General features: G+C 37.3%; 1 protein-coding gene across 14 annotated transcripts in view; it reads right to left on the bottom strand.

Moving 5' to 3' along the window:
- CRPPA (CDP-L-ribitol pyrophosphorylase A) overlaps window positions 1-18,017 on the bottom strand; it is a 328,167-nt gene that overhangs the window by 214,220 nt on the left and 95,930 nt on the right. For 12 of the 14 annotated variants that reach the window (XM_063667502.1, XM_054494935.2, XM_063667508.1 and 9 more), the window contains 2 exons: window positions 8,984-9,088; window positions 2,355-2,400 (listed from right to left, as the gene is read on the bottom strand). In XM_063667502.1, the coding sequence (XP_063523572.1) occupies window positions 2,355-2,400; window positions 8,984-9,088 (151 nt within the window). The remainder of the gene's footprint in view (window positions 1-2,354; window positions 2,401-8,983; window positions 9,089-18,017) is intronic. The other 2 variants (XM_063667505.1, XM_054494932.2) reach the window with 1 other exon arrangement.

Genomic DNA, 18,017 nt, shown 5'->3' with positions numbered 1-18,017 from the left:
TATCTCTGTATATCCTACTGGTTCTGTTTCTCTAAATAACCCTGATTAATACACTAGGAAAATGCCTACAGGTAAATATAGAGCTCTCATAGTAGGCTATATACTATATTACATTTTGGAATTTTTTTTTTAATCCAAGAGTTCTCTCTTTCCTATGCTCAGAGAGGCATTTCTACTATCAGAGATAGTCTTGAGTACAAGTCATAAATGGAAGGGGTAATCTCAGGTGAGCAAACAAGCATTTGCAGCTGGGAGAGCATCATAAGACTTAAAGCTCTTAATGCAATAAAGATATTATTTAGAAATAAACCTATAAAAGACTGAGGAGCAGCCTAGAGGAAGATGTCTGGAATTTAATGTACAAACTAACCAACCAGAGCTCCTGTTAAAATGTAAATTCTGATTGAATTAGGTGGGGCCTGAGATTCTAGTCCTCAGGTAATCACAATGCTGCTGGTCTAGAGCATTCACTGAGAGTAGAAAGGCCCCAGAGCAGTGATCCTCAAAGTGTGCCAGAAGCATCAGAATCTCCTGGGAAGTTATTAGATACACAAACCCTAAAATATAAGGAAACTACAAGTTTGTTGACCTAAATGAGCTGTTTACACTAGGCAGGTCGGATTTATCTTCCGTAAGAATAAAAGTAGAACATGTTTTAAATACTTAAAAAATAAAAGTAGCAGACCAGAACCTATTACATAAACAAAAGCCATTTCTGCAAACAATTTGCAAAGTCACAGCCCCTGCAATAACATTTGCAGTATAGGTTTTTACATTTTTAAGAAGCCTCTGATAATATATAGGCCAAGTATTACAATTATATTCCTCAGTCGAACTACCAATTGTTGACAAAAAAAAAATCATTTCTATTTTTCCTACGTAGTACATACAAAGCTCTGTGAAGAAACCAAACTGAGTTTTATATTTCCTTGTGTTGAGGACATGACCGACCACATCATGGTTCAGCCGACTTTTCCAGAGTAATGTTTACACATTGCTTGGTTGATATGTAAATATGTCAACATTTTGATTTATAGCTACAAATTATGTTTACATACACACAAACAGATGCATAAGTTATAGTACATTAATAGTTTAAAACAACATATCCTTGAAGGACAAAGAACTTGAGGGTAAACCATAAATACATTGTCATGATCAGCGAAAAGATTTTCATTTTCTGAATGTGAAGTCTGTTGATGGTTAAATAGGGTTTCCCAAAATTGTTTAATAAATTGATGCACTCAGAATGCAGATTCAGTACATTTTTCTACTTTGAAAAAAGTTTGAATTTGGAAGTTGACCTCAATGAAAACCTGAGCATGTAGTTCTAGCCAGAATCTATCTTCAAAGAAATCAGTTACTAACACACCGTAAAGCATCACATGTGTTTCAGGATTGGGGTGAACATCTCCGATTTTGCTAGGAGTCCATATTTTAAAATAGTGGTTCTCTATTAGTGGAGATGTTTTTATCCCTAGGGAACATTTGGCAATATCAGGAAACATCTTTGACTGTCAAAACCAGGGGAAGGGGAGTGAGGGATGGGTACTTCCAGCAGCTTGTGAGCAGAGGCCAGGCATGCTGCTAAACAACTTGTAATGCACAAAACAGTCCACACAGCTTAGAATTTTCCAGACTAAAATGCCAATATAGTGCCAAGACCGAGAAAGCTGACTTAAATAACAGGCTACAAAAATACAGAAAGACTGTCCCTAATGCATCTTAATTACCTTCCTTGCACAGTGTTAATTAAGCAAAATAACAAATACTTGTTACTTATTAAATAAACCACCTCCATTTAGCTGGGATCTTTGAGTCAGAGATGAAAAAGAACTAAAAAAGAGTTATCACACATATGATATCTACAATTACAAAATTGCAGTCATTGTCAGAACCCAAAAGAAATTTTAAAAATCACCCTGTCCAGCCTAATTTCTCCAGTTAGGAAAAACAATGTTTCTCACATGGAAGATGCTATCTAATGTACTGATACGACACTGTTAAGGGGAGAGGGGAGTCCTCTTAATAGTAAAAATGAGGTGAGACCTTTACAAAATTATTAAAATCAGGTTTTGCTATTTTCCTTCTAATAGTATCAATGTCCCATACTTCCCTCAAGTTAATAAAGTATTTCCTTTATAAAAATTAAAATCAATGTGGTATCATAATAACTGCTATTTCTCTAGCATGAAACAACATAAAATGTAATTATTTTCAAAAAACAAATCAGAGACCTTGGCCTACAGGCTTTTCTGCTTTTGAGATTGCTGGGATTTAAACTGTCATGAGAAATTCTGAACTGGCTTACATTTTTGAAACACAGGAACTGACAGTCATAAGGCCAAACATACCCTTAATAATCGATTCAGCCGCATAGAGATCTCGTTTGTAGGTCACCTAAAGGACAGATAAACTTCATTAGACTTAACAGAGCAGGAAGGAATGTGCAAGCAATAAAATAATGCCCCCAAGGAAATTCTTGATTTTTCAGAAGCTATAAACATGTAATACTGACATTTTCTCAATTAGAAAAGCATCAGCAAATTCACATAAAATATATTCTATTTCTACAAATGGCTGATTTGTTTTTAAATCTTTGAATAAATTAAGATATTATGTGGTAGTGGTTACTGAAATCTTAATGTAACTCAAGTATTATACTTAAAGAAAATGTGGTAGCATTTAAACAACAGTGTTAACATGACTGCATAAAAATGAGGTTTTATACTAGAGAAAAAAAGGTAGAGTGGAAGTCTCTGTATAATAAAAAAGTCACCGAGCTACATTCTTAGCTGAAATAATTCTGAAAGGTCAATTTATGTTAAGAGGGACTTCCTTCTGAATTACATATATCTGTATGAACCTAGATAAGATTCACCTTGTAAGATTTTTATTAAAAATGTGGCTAAAATAGAAAGAGCCTATAGGGTACCACTATGTGTCTAAGAACAATGATGATCTTTCCTTAAAAATTTGCAACCTCTTGGGAGGCCGAGGCGGGCGGATCACGAGGTCAGGAGATCGAGACCATCTTGGCTAACACGGTGAAACCCCGTCTCTACTAAAAATACAAAAAATTAGCCGGGCGCGGTGGCGGGCGCCTGTAGTCCCAGCTACTCAGGAGGCTGAGGCAGGAGAATGGCGTGAACCCAGGAGGCGGAGCTTGCAGTGAGCCCAGATCACGCCACTGCACTCCAGCCTGGGCTACAGAGCGAGACTCCGTCTCAAAAAAAAAAAATAATAATAAATATGCAACCTCCTCATAATTGTAATCTGTTCCTTGTAATGTAACCTGCCAACATGGCGTGTGTCTGTCCTATGGCAGATATTTCACAGACCCCCATCCAGTGAGTTCAGGTACAGAAAACGTAAGTGCATTGTGTTGCAGAACTAATTCTATATCACAGAGCCGAAATACATAGTAAATAATGACACAGTATTAATAAGCCTTTATAAGGTCTTAAAAGCTACATTCAAGTACCTAGATATTTATGATGCAAGTGTTCTAAAAACCCATTTTGAGAAATTCCTACCATATTATTACCTCACCATGCCTAAACTCAGCTGAAATAGCACACAGAAGCACAATCAAACAAAAGAGAGAAAAATTGAGCTGAACTAGGTGAGTGCCAGGTGTTGGGTTGGAATTTCACCTGCACAGAACCTTTCCTCTTCTTCAGGTGGCCCCTGAGGCTCTAGTGAGCACAGTCTGAAAACCAGCAAATTAGAGGATTGAAGTTCTTTCTCGTCACTACAGGACTGATTTTTTAAAGTAATTTTTCATTATAGAGTATTGTGCAAGGTCAAAGGAAGACTACTGATCATGCTAACAAAACAAAAGGAACTTCAATACTCATTGTCAGGGTGTTGGTTTTTTTTAATTAAAATAAGGACAACCCATATTGCTGTAAAAGTTAGATGGAAAAAATGAATAACCCATCAATTGAGAATTACAACATTTTCCAGTCATACTGCTTTTGAAGTATGTTAGCTATGTAGGAAAAAAATAAGGCTAAAAGTACTTTAAAAGTCACTAGTTTCGGTTGACATGTGCTTGTTTTAGAAATACTATAGCATTTCACATTTTAATAGATTGGTTGAATTGCTTGAACAACTTTTTATCTGTGTTACCAAGTTAGCTGCCACTTTATTTCTGGATAGTAAGGTACAGTTTCGGTCCAAGATTTACCTGCCAGGATAAAGGAATAGCAGAGGAATCTATTTTGGATGGAAGTGCAGTAGCCCACTTCACTAAACAAAGTTTCTATACAAATCTAGTAGTTAGCTAATCTGGAGGATAAAAATTCCAATTTCATAGGCATGGTAAGGTAATAATACGGTGGGAATTTCTCATTCCTATCATGTCTACATGTTGTTCTTCTTTCTGTGTTGAGACATAAAATAGTAAAAAAAAAAAAAAAAAAAAAAACTTTCAGAACACAGCCAGTTGGCCACTATCTCCAATAACTTAAGGTGACACATAATGTTCTCCCACCTTTCCCTTAACAATAAATAGGCAAAACTTACACTTCAAAGATAATAGAATGTTTATTAGGTATAGATTTTTCAGAACTTATTTCCTTACCAATAATATACATATAGAAAATATTCTTTTCTGGATACCTATATAAAATGCTGGATAACTATATAAAAATATCTGAAGAGAAACAATGTCACCATATTGTGTTTTTGAAATTACAAAAACCAAATAGAGACTATTTTGTTTCTTTTGTTTTTAAACAGATGCTGAAATACTTGGACCTTAAAAAAATGTATTCCCCAACAAAAGGAATCCTCAAAAGTCATTCACTCCAATAATATTGTGATTATACAAAAACTTCAGAAACTCCTAAAAAAGCACATTCAGACAATGGAACACAGTGGTTAAATTTCTTCAGTAACTGGTTATCAATCTTGTATGGCTTGAAGATGGTTTTGACATTTAGAAACAAGACGTCTGTTCAATTAAGTCTGTACAGTGTAGTAAGAGACCAAGTTAATTAAAAGTAAATGGGGTCAAAAATATGGTACAACTCTAAATTAAAGGGACTCAAGTTGTTATGCAGACTAGATGAAATCTCATCAAAATAAGAGTGTTTACTTGGGCCTGTCAAAGCAAGACTACTCCAGGAAAGCATGACAGCTGATCCCTACTCCCAGAACCAGTTCTGTACTCCTCAGTGCTCATCACCCTGAGGGGGAGTGGGGTACTGTGGCCATTTTCTATCCTGCATGGTTATTTGAAAGAAAAAAATGCTGATATTATCTCCAGACCCCAGAAGAGCTAGCACAGGAAGGTGACATCAAGCCAGAATGTTTACTTTTTACTTTTACCAAAACATATTTATAAAATACAAAATACAGACCAGCCTGGCCAACGTAGTGAGACCCCGTCTCTACTAAAAATATAAAAATCAGCCGTGCATGGTGGCATGCACCTATAGTCCTAGCTATTTGGGAGGCTAAGGCAGGAGAATCACTTGAACCCAGGAGGCAGAGGTTGCAGTGAACCGAGATCTTGCCACTGCACTCCAGCCTGGGTGACAGAGCAAGACTCCATCTCAAAAAAATTAAATAAATAAAATAAAATACAAAATAATCCTCCTAGGATTTCTGGTGGCAACTGAAATTCTACTAGTGAAATTCTAGTACTACGTGCAGTCCTCAGAAATTTCAAGTCAGTCTTTAAACCAATGTGAAATGAACTCCCTGACTTTTCAGGGGAAAGGAAAGGTGTATTGCTCCATGTTTCAGGATCCTCCTTTGCCTTACACTGTTCCATGGTAAGAAAATGCCTCAATTATGTCCAAATATGTCTTTTACTGTCAGATTTTTGAATCATGTTTCAAGTACATGGCCATGCCATCTGAGTCCAGTACCAGTTTAGCATAATTGTACTAGAACTTTTCAGATACAATTTTTTTTAAAAGGCAGCATCTTTGGAGTTAGTGTAGAATTAGGACACTAATTTCAAAGTATAAACTCCATTGTTGTGTAAAACAAATACTCGCCATACAAAATAAGATCACAAAATTAAAGTAAAAGCCTAATGACAAATCTTACAATGTTATCAAAAGGGGTTAAATAATTAGCTATGAAAATACCAAAAAAAGAAGTCAAAGATGAGACAAGAGGCAGAAAGAGAAAATAGGGACCCTGAAAACAACAGCAATATTTGCATTCTAGTATCACCTCAGTTAACAGGGAAAAAAATGTGATACCAAAAAACAAACAAACAAAAAATGCTTATAAAGTCTATCTGTAAGACATTTTCCCCAATCCAGAGCATGACAAGCCTTTTAGGGTCCAAGCTCCCTTTGAAGCATGGCATTATTCAAATCTCATTCATAAGAGTAGAGCTCTCTACTTCCATTCCATGTGGAAAGTGATGTTATGATGCTGATTTCTAGGGGGGGATCGCCCTTTCAGCATGTGTTTCCCAGGACTGCTACAATGAATTACTACAAACTGGCAGGCTTCAAACAACAGAAATTTGGCTGGGCGCGGTGGCGGTGGCTCACGCCTGTAATGCCAGCACTTTGGGAGGCCAAGACGGGCAGATCACAAAGTCAGGAGATCAAGACCATCCTGGTCAACATGGTGAAACCCCATCTCTACTAAAAATACAAAACTTAGCTGGGTGTGGTGGCAAGCGCCTGTGGTGGCAAGCACCTGTAGTCCCAGCTACTCAGGAGACTGAGGCGAGAGAATCGCTTGAACCAGGGAGTCGGAGGTTGCAGTGAGCCAAGATTGCGCCACTGCACTCCAACCTGATGACAGAGCAAGACTCCGTCAAAAAAAAAAAAAAAAAAAAAAAAAAAAAAAAAAAAATTTATATTCTCTCACAGTCTGGAGACTAGACAACCGAAATCAAGATACAAGTAGGAACCTCTGAAAGCTTTTGGGAAGAATTCTTTCCAGCCTCTTCCTAGCTTCTGGTGATGGCTGGCAACCCCTGCCATTCCTTGGCTTGCAGATGTGTCACTCCAATATCCACCTCCATCATCACATGGCCTTCTCCTTGTATCTGTGTCTCTTCTATTCTTGTACAGATATTAGTCATATTAGCTTTAGGGCCTACCCTACTCCAGCAGGACCTCATCTTAACTTGATTATATCTGCAAAGACACTATTTCCAAATAAGGTCACATTCACAGGTGCCATGGATTAGGACTTGAACATACCTTTTTAGGGGACAGTTGAACCCACAACAATGTCCCTAAAAAGGGACTCACCAGTGGAACCAAGAGAAGCACTGTGTGGAAAGGCCAATCAGGTTAGCGTGCACTGATATTTGTTGCACATAAAAGGGGAGCAGAGCATCAAGATGTACCTGAGGACTAACACTCTTGCTGGAGAGAACAGAGAAATATGAACACCTCACCAAAAAGAAAACACTGAAGATGGAATGTAACATTCAGAGAGTAATGTCCTGCTTCCTTTTCATCTACAGATCTCAAGAGTGCTTTACAAACTTGATGAAGGCTCAGAACATGCACAAGAGGTAAATAATCACAGCCCCAAAGATGTCAAAAGTGAGACCAGGGATTATTGACATGTCAGTAGCAATAAAACACCTTAGAGTTTCCGCCTTCTTTCTTGGTCTTCAAATTAGGTCTGCCAGATAGCCAAAGGAGTTCTAAAGAAATGTGGGTCAGGATCTTTAATGAAACATCTAATTGGTAATTGCCAAAAATCCTCATAAATATCACTGAGCCATATATAGAAAAGGATGAATAAAACGTTTGCCTGCTGGGTTGATGATAGTTAACCCAGCAGGCAGACATTTTAGGTTGTCCTTAAATGAAGAGTAATACTGCATAAAATTTCTTTACTGCATAAATTTTCTCTACCAGGCAATAATTCAAACATGTCAATATTTTGGAGTCTTAGAATTCAACATTTTAAGTATTTAAGAGGCGGGCAGATAGCCTGAGGTCAGGAGTTCAAGACTAGGCTGGCCAACGTGGTGAAACCCTGTCTCTACTAAAAATACAAAAATTAGCCGGGTGGTGGTAGGCACCTGTGATCCCGGCTACTTGGGAGGCTGAGACAGGAGAATTGCTTGAAATTGGGAGGTGGAGGTTACAATGAGACCACACCATTGCCCTCCAGCCTGGGCCAGAAGAGTGAAACTCTGTCAAAAAAAAAAAAAAAAGGAAGCAAGTTAGCCATTAAAAGAGCTGGGCCCTGCCACAGGAAACAGTCTAATTCCTCACAGTGGGACAGAAAGTGGATCCAGCCACCACCCCCACTGGGTTGGAACTGTTGCAGATATCCTTTTAACCCAGTTAAGTTGGAGCAACCACCCAGGGCCTGAAAGGAAATGTTGATACTGCAGGCAAAGTTGTAGCTTTAATCCAACTGAGTGAAGAAAAAAAAAAAAAAAAAAAGGCTATTGATATGGTTTGGATCTGTGTCCTGCCCAAATCTCATGGGGAATTGTAATTTCTAACCATGGAGGTGAGACCTGGTGGGAGGTGACTGGATCATGGGGGCAGATTTCTGCCTTGGAGCTGTTCTCCAAGTGAGTGAGGTCTCGAAGTGTCTCACTCCTCCTTTGCTTTCTGCCATAATTGGAAGCCTCCTGAGGCCTCCCCAGAAGCAGAAGCCACTATGCTTCCTATGCAGCCTGCAGAACCATGAGCCAATTAAACCTCTTTCCTTTATAAATTACCCAGTCTCAGGTATTTCTTTATATTAGTGTGAGGAACAGACTAATAAAGCTATCCACAGAGAGGAAGAAAAAAAAAAGTGAATAAACCAATCTCACAGGTTAAAATGAGATGTGTCTGAGTAAATTATCTCAAAGTGAATTTTCTTGAAGCCAAGCAATAGAAGGGATACTATACATTGATGGTTCAGTAAACCCGTGAGACTCCCTTAACTCTCACTCAATGCACTACTGGTTTTAAATGTACACCCACGCAAACACACGAAAGCACAGAAAAGAACCCAAGCAAGGTATCATCCCTCTTACCTTCCAGAGGTCAGGTGATCCTTCTACAAGTTTGGCTTTAGTGCAACAGTATTTTAGGGCCAATTGCAAACACTCAGTTCCAAATTCCAAGTCATAGTCACTACACTGGTGTGGAAACAACAACAACAACGACAAAATTAAGCTAAAATGCGATTTTAAGTAAAACCAAGCCTTTTATTTCATAATCAATTGCAAACAAAGGAAGAGCCTAGAGGGCTCAAACTATTTAATCAGCTACTGACTAAGTTATAACATCCCCATTAGCTAAAAGCAAAACAGTGAATAGGAATACTGCAATCATCATGTGAAGCAAAACAAATAGTGAGTAGGAATAGTGCAATCATATGAGTTTTGAGATTCCTCAGTAGTTCTAGGTGTAAAATAAATGTAATACTTTGTTTCCTTTCCTTATAAGTTACTTTTCCAAACATGTTTATAAAATGCCTGAAGGTATGGCTGAGGATTATCATATCATAACTGTTGATAAATATATATCTACAAAATCTCAATCTCATATCATGTATTTATATCAGGACATTTGCAGGTCATAGTTCTCTTGTTTTAATAATTAAAATATCAATATATCTTTTAATTATTTACATTTTGTTTATAAACAGGGAACATTTAGTCTTTCATTGTGAGAAAAAGTGTAAACATATCTCATAAATTCAGTAAAAATAAAGAAAACATTTTTTAGCATTTTAAGCAGTGCCACTAAAATAACCAAGTAATGATACAATTCAGCTGAACAATATTCAGGGTATCTATCCTGTCTCCAAGTTCTATTTTAAGTACCAGATATATAAAGGTAAATGACACATGTATTATGCCCTCAAGGAACTCAGGTCTAGAAGGGGAGGCTGGCATCTAACAAGCAGTTTGTAACAGAACCTGATAGATGCAGCACTAGAAGAATGTCTAGAGGTAGCTCAGTGGATAAAATACTTAATTCTATTTGACGGCATCAGGAAGGCCTATCAGAGGAAATGGCTTGATCTCCAACAGCAGAATAAAATTGAACAAGGAGGATTATGTTTAAATCAAAAGGTGCCATGCAAAGTTACGGAGGTTTGAGACATTTGGTAGACTAATTTTTTCTTCTTCTTCTTTTTTTTTTTTTTTTTTTTTTTGAGACAGAGTCTTGCTCTGTCTCCCAGACTGGAGCCACCATGCCCAGCCGAGACTTATTTTAGAAAGCACATCCATGTAAGGATTGCAGGAAGGCAACAAATATGAATATGGCATCAAGCACCCCTTGCCAAAGCTATTTTATTATCCTTACATGCAAGCTACTGAAAGAATATAAAACCTCTGGGACCCACAGTCACAAAAGGAGTTCATAAACATGTGCAGGCTCCTCTCTTGTGATCTCCTGTTGCGTGCCCATAACTAATATTATTTGAAGGAGATTCTCATTAGATGTATATTCTAAATTCAAGTCAATTGCTAAATAAAATTAAGTTTAAAAAATCAATAGTGGTGATAAAATGAAATCATAAAACATAGTAAATTAATCCAAAGGCCAATAGAAAACTGAGAAAAAGAACCAAGAACAGGTGGAACAAATACAAAGCAAGTAGCAAGATGATTTTAGACAAGAAAGTTAATGAACGAGAGAGAGCATTGCACAAAATGTTTTGACATTTGTGATTCACCATTGGGGGATTATAGTTATAATGATATCATTGATCACATGAGAAACACACACTCAAACAGACAGACACTGAAAACCATCTGCCTCCCCAGACTTGGCCCCCCGAAAATAGTGTCTAACAGCCTTCTGCCAAGGCAAAAGCCCTAAGGACACTTATCAGAGATCCCCCAAAAAGCAAGGTCCAGCCCAGTTATGTCATAGAGAAACGCACAGTCAACACGCCCCAAGTAGAAAACTCACCAAGTCTAACCAGTCCCCAGCTAAACATGAGCAGAAAATCCATATTTAACTGTCACCCAAGGAAAGATTGTAATGTGAAAGATCAAAATGGCAAAAATAAAGCACCCGAGAAAATCGAAACTGCAATTTTTTAAGAACTATTAATAGATCTAGGAAGATAAAGAATTTGAAATCAAGTGACGGGGTAATATTTAAAAAGGCAGAAAAGGAAAGAGTTGTGTGACTCATCGGCAAAGTCAAATATCCAAATAAAAATATTGAAATTTTAGGAAAAACAGAAAAAGACGAAAACAGCTAATTCAAGATATTCCAAAGATGAACAACATTGAATTTCCAGATTAAGAGAAATTATAGAGTATGGAAGTTAACAGGTGAAAGTATGCCAAGCTCACTTAACAAAAATTATCTTACAAACAAGCTGTAATCCAAATGAGTTGGGACTTCATAGAAACAACACAACTTAGAACAAAGAAGCAAATTATTCACAATTCTTGGGGTAATGATTTTAAACACAGAATTCTACTCCCAGGAGAGCTATCAAGTTTGAGGGCAGAATATGAACTTTTCCTCACATTCAAAGTATCAAAGGAATTTTATTACCCACGCATTGTTTTCTTTCCTACACTTTTTAAGACTTTAAATATTAGGTTCATAGCAAAATGGAGCAAAAGGTAAAGATTTACATATACCCTCAAGCTCCCACATACACACGACCTCTCCTACTATTGAAACCTTGTAAACATAGTGGTATGTGTATTAGCATCAATAAACCTACATTGACACATCATTATCATTCAAAGTCCGTAGTTTAATTATGACCTATGCATTGTACTATACATTCTATGAGTTTTCACAAATGTACAATGATATACATCCATCACTGTAGTTATTGTACAGAGTAGTTTCACACTACAGTGAAATTTATCTGTGTACTATCTATACATACCTCCTGCCCCCCCAACCCCTTGCAACCACTCATCCTTTTAATGCCTCCATAGTTTGTCTTTTCCAGAAATACAAAGCTGTAATCATAGAATATTTAGCTGTTTTACATTGGATTCTTTCACACCAAAATACGCATTTAACTTCCCTTTTGGTGACTTTATAGCTAATTTCTTTTTAGGAGTGAATAATATTTCATCATCTTGATGTACCACAGTTTGTTTATCCCCTCATCTAAGCTATTTATGTTGGTTCCAGTTTTGGCAATTATGACTAAAGCTGCTATAAACATTCACATGCAGGGTTTTAATGTGGACATAACTCATTTGGGTCTTATGGTAAGAGTATGTTTTGTAAGATGCTGCCAAATTTTCTTCTAAAGTGACTGTCACTTTGCATTTGCATTTTAAGTTTTACATTTAGGTCTGATCCATTTTGAGTTAATGGTTGCAACAGGTTGAAAGTGTGCACCTAGATTTATTTTTGGCATGTGGTTGTCTAGTTGTTCCAACAATATTTGGTTGAAAAGACAGCAAATCTTTGCTATATGGTATTGCCTTTGCTTTTCTGCCAAAGACCAATTGATTACATTTATGTGATTCTATTTCTGGATCTAAATTGGTATAGCCAATTTAGATCCCCACCAACAGAGTATAAAAGTTCTCTTTTGTCCACACCCTCACCAACACTTGTTATTTCTCTAGTCTTTTTGATAATAATCATTCTAACAATTGTGAGATGACCCTTGTCTTCACTTGAACAACTGGTTTCTGTAATCAACCTGGAAACTTGGCTTTACTTCTCTCGTGGCTCCTCTGGAATTTTCATTGTCAACACAGTCTCTAACTGGAAGCTCCATCCATCATCTCTCTTACTTTCTCCTAACCTAGCCCTTTTACCTCACTGAGGCATCCAATCCCATGAAACCTCCAATTGCTCTTGGTTAGAAAACCTATTTTCTTAGACTACTCTTATCAACAGGAGACTATGGTTAATGGCACGAATAATTTTATTAGTAGCACCCCAACTCTCTTGTCCATCCATTAGATCTTCTTTATGAACCCTAATCTCAAAATCACGTAACCTGTTTTACTATCTTAACTTTTAGCTTATGCTTTTATCAGTCACACATGCACATGGTTTAAAGACCCAAATATCTCTACAAGGTCAGTTACGAAAAAAAGTCCACACCACTCCCTTCACTCCACTTTGTCCTCCCTGTAGGCAATCAGTGTTCATATTTAACCATTCCAATATTTTTTCCCCATATGTAACAGTCAATTTTTGCTGAGTAACAAATATGTACAAAAAAACCTCACTGGCATGTAGCAATAAACTTTCACTTCTCACTCACACAGTTGTGACATGGCTGAGGTAACTCTGCTCCACGCTACAGGGCTGTGAGAGCTCTGCTCCTTGGGTTTACTCTGCAGCTCAGACTGGAGGGGCAGCAACCAACCAGAGCATGCCTTCCTTAAGGCAATAAAAGTAGCAAAAGAGGGCAAGTCCAACAGCACAAGCACACATTTGGCCCTCCATCTATAGCAATCACATCTGGTAAAAATCTCACTTCCAAAGCAAGTCAGGCAACCAAATCAAGGAGAAGGGAAACAAACTTAATTCACCAGGCGGCCATTGCAAGTGCACAAAAGTAGAATACTATTGCTGAGGACTGAAGAATTGAGAGTAATAATTTACCTTTCGTTCTGTATCTCTAAATTACATTCTTGTGATGCTGTCTCTCAACTTTTCCATCTTGGCTATCATCTACAGAAGACTTTTGTCCTTCTTCCCAACTTCATCTCAATATACCCTAACACTTCCCATTCCCCACCCTTTCAATATCATAATTTTGGTTAAATCAGTATTGAGTGTTTAAATCAGTGGCTATGTAGACACTACTCATAGCTGAGTCATATATTATTAAAATTTGTTTCCTATACAACTCTGTTTCCCTGGAATTATAGCTTATCTTTTGTTTTATGTGGTTTTCTGTATGCTTATGACTCATTAAATGCCAAACACTTAGCTATTCATTTAAATCTACTCTCAAGATGTTCAGACACAAGGTATTGCACCAATTTTATATTCCTGAAAAGGTCACCCTTAAAGTCCTCTGATCTTTTCCAACAGACTTGTCTTCTCTGCCAGTCATTCAGCCATCATCCTAAGAACTCCCTACATCACCGTCTTGGAAAGAGTCTTCATCTCTCTCCCAACATGTATCCCCTAGCTTCTGTATCCCGTGCAGTCTTCTTCCTTGATCGACTCATTTTGCAACTCTGATTTTGGAGGGTTAGAACAAATCCTCCAATAGCTTTCTGTAGAGTGATTGGGTTAAGGTGTTTATGAGTACCTCTGAGGTTAGTATTTTTAGGTCTTTCTTCCTACACTGGACAGACTGCCCAAAGAAAATTCTCCTAGTCTCCAGTCTGGAAAAAAAAGCCAAGCCACCAAGATAGCAACTGGCTGAGTGGGAGAAGCAGCCATGGGCTTTCCTATTCGGCAGTCAGTAGGCATATGGTTGTTAGTCACTGTTTCTGGCAACACACTCAGTCCTTCTACAGCATCCTATGTTCTCCTGGTATAGACAGAGCACTTCATCACCACCTGCCTCTGCTGGGGTGGTCATAGATTAGGAAAGGAGATTTAGAGATCAGACTGCTTAAACAGCTTTCAGCCAACCCTCCTTATTTTGTCCCCCTTCATTCCGTTCCAGATGTACCTAGTGCTGCTAGGTCCTGGACTTTGATAATTCTACAGCAAACAGTTTTAATTCCTAGCTTGCCCCAACCATTTGCTTGTAATTTGGCCTTCTCCAAGCTGCATCTGTTAGTACTAATTCACTTGTTTTCCAGCTATTCTTCATTTGTCATTGTTACCTCTCCTATTCTTTTGAGGATTTGTCATTTTTAATCCCTTTCTAGTAGCTTTAATGAAGTTTGAGTTATGAGCAAAATTAGGTAACTGCTCAGTTTGCTATCTCTACCCAGAAACAGGAGAGAAACAAGATAATGTGCATTCTAATTAGATAAATATTCCAAATTGTCTTCTATAAAAGTGGTTTCAATTTATGTTTCCATAAACAATGTCTGAGAATATGGCAGGGTTATTAACATGAGGTAAATGAATATGACTCAGACTGGAAAACTTCTGAAAAAATATTGTACATATAATGCAATTATTTTTCTGAGGAGGGATTCTACAACTTTCAGAGGTTTTATAACCAAAAAAAGTTAGATACCATTGTTTTATGGTAACCACATAATGGTCCATGGCTACAGATAATCTGATTACATATCCTTCCAGCCTTAATATCATTCACAGCATTATTTCTGCTAGGCAGCCCAGGAAGTTTGCCCAACCAAGAACAATATATACATTAGAGTAAAACTAAATCAAAGGGATGCATGCACAGGTTTCACACTGCAGTTATAGCCCCATGCTCACAATGTTTCAAGTAGAAACAAAATAGACAATCTTACAATTAGGTAAACAACGAACACCTGCATCCGATTTATCACCTAAAACTCAAACTTAAGCATTTTGCATATATTTACATTGTTTGAATTATGCAATATATTTTGGGATTTCATGAGAGACAGTTATCCAAGCAGCTTTGTTCTTATATCAGTCATTTTATAAGTAAATAAACAATTTCAGATTAAGTCCATATGAGGCTGATAATATAGCTACAACCATTACTCTTCCAGAAACAGTATGAATGATCTGGCTAAGGATAAGGTTTCTTCTTTGAGTAAAATTATTTAAATGGGCAGAGACAATTATATTCACAAGAAGTTTTCAAATGCCTACCAGTGGTGAAAAAAATAAGCTTATCAGTTTATTCAAATTTTTCTAGCCCCACCTAACCAAAAATCCATTACAAACTTAGAGGCAACACCACCCATATCTATCAAACACTGCCTAGATAATTCTTTTTCAGAGTCCAAATAATTGGGGGAAAGAAGAAATACAGGAAACAATTTTATCAGTAACTCTATAACTGTCTTTTTAGACATTTCTATTGACCTTCATATCAAACTATTAAAAACTAAGAATCTCCCTAAAATGCTTTACTCTATTGTAATTTATTTGATAAACTCATCAAAAGTGAGACAACAAAAGGAGAAATTAAAATATTTCCCTAACACACAAATTATTAACCTTATACGACAACACTGAGTAGATACATCACATGTGACATATCTAACCCCAATGTAAATAACTTAGGGAAAAAAAATCAAAACTATCATCATTCAACTCCAAAGAAAGGTGTGGTTTATATTCATACAAGGAAAACCATTACAATGCTGTTGGCCATAATCTCACTAACAGGTTATGGGAATCTGAAATAAGTCCAAGAAATATAGGGAAGGGAGAGCCCAGATCCAGAAATTGTTTTATTAGCAACAGGACTGGTAACATCAGTACTCAAGTTGGATGATGTAGCAAAAAGAGTAGGTCTGTTGGTTAGCTGGAGGAACCAATTGGATTTAAGTTACCCATAGGACAACCACTAAAAGTATTTGTAGGCAGTTAAAAATATATGCCCAGTATGTATTAGAGAAACATGAAAAAGAATAACTGGAAAACTGAGGAACATCTATCCCTTTCTGAAGCAAATATTTATGGAAAATTTGCCAGGCAATATACTAAGTCCTGAGAAAGATGGTGAGGCTTAGGAAAAACCATACAAGCAAATGAAATAAAAGGCACTGTAAAAGAAAAAACAAAGCATTGCTGGCCAACAGAAGAAACTAAAAGAGACAAAAACATTCTACTCTGGAGCCAGAAAGAGCCTAGCCCTGATGACACCTCAATTTTGGACTTTTAGCCTCCAAAATGTGAGATAAAACATTCCTGATTTTAAGTCACTCAATTTTGAAATCTTTTCACAGTAGCCCTAGGAAACTAATATATTACCCCTTAAAAATGAACACAAAATACCAAACCTAACATATGTAATATTGGCTTTGGAAGCTGGCACCAGGAGGCAAAGAAACAAAAATGGGAGGGAAACCATTGTTATGTAGTGGCACAACTTTGGAAGGGCCTGTGATGACTTAGAAGATAATTTAATCAATTTACTAACTTGGGCAAGATAGCTTTCAGAAAGAAGCCTGAAAGCATGAACTGGCATCTTTAAGGTGAATGTGTTAAGGTACCACACAAATGAGAAGGCCTAAGAACTGGCCAGTTTGTAAACAAATTTGAAAGGAATTTGAGCCCAGAATATGACAGCCTAGAAAAACAGAACTCTAATCTCCCATTTTCCCCAAAAACAATTCTCAAAATAAGAAAATCCTGAGGGTGTAGATGAAATCCAGGGCCCCTGGAGGCCAATTCCAGGAAGCAGAGAACTGGGACTTAACTAAGGAATAATCGCTATTCTTAGGGTAAGGAAACCTGACAACACTTGTTGAGCAGGATTTCAAAATTTCTACAAACCAGTGATTGGTATTTGCTTCCTATTCTTACCCCATTTGAGGGAGAGTATTTAATGTGATTATTCCATATAAGTTCCACAACTGTATATTGGGTATATAGTGAACAGTGTATCAGTCCGTTCTCGTGCTGCTATGAAGAAATACCCGAGACTTGGTAATTTATAAGGAAAAGACGTTTAATTGACTCACAGTTCCACATCGCTGGGGAGGCCTCAGGAAACTTATAATTATGGCAGAAAGCACCCCTTCACAGAGTGGCAGGAGAGAGAATGAGAGCAAGCTGGGGAAATGCCAGATGCTCATAAAACCATCATATCTCATGAGACTCACTCACTATCATGAGAACAGCATGGGGGAACCGACCTTACGATCTGATTACTTCCACATGGTACCGGCCTTGATACCTGGAGATTACGGAGATTCCAACTCAAGATGAGATTTTTGGGTGGGGACATAGACAAACCATATGAAATAGAAAACTTCATTTTTAATTCACAAGTCTCCAGATAAAGAGACGCTGAGCATGATGGTGTGACTAGATGAGAATTTAAGGGGTCCTGGGATATTATGCAGCATATTTAATGTCAAAGGGATATGACCTAACTCTATACACTTGCCCTTATCTATAACCTTTGCCAGGTAACTTTACATTTTTCCCTACTAAGGGGTAAAATAAATTTCCCCACCCCTTGATTTTAGGTTTGGTCATATGATTGTCAATAGAATGAGGAAGAAGTGACAGTATACC

Source organism: Pongo pygmaeus, chromosome 6, assembly GCF_028885625.2.
Source record: "Pongo pygmaeus isolate AG05252 chromosome 6, NHGRI_mPonPyg2-v2.0_pri, whole genome shotgun sequence".
NCBI classification, from domain to species: Eukaryota; Metazoa; Chordata; class Mammalia; order Primates; family Hominidae; genus Pongo; species Pongo pygmaeus.
Note: the sequence above shows the minus strand (reverse complement) of the source record. Positions and strands in the feature narration are given on the sequence as shown.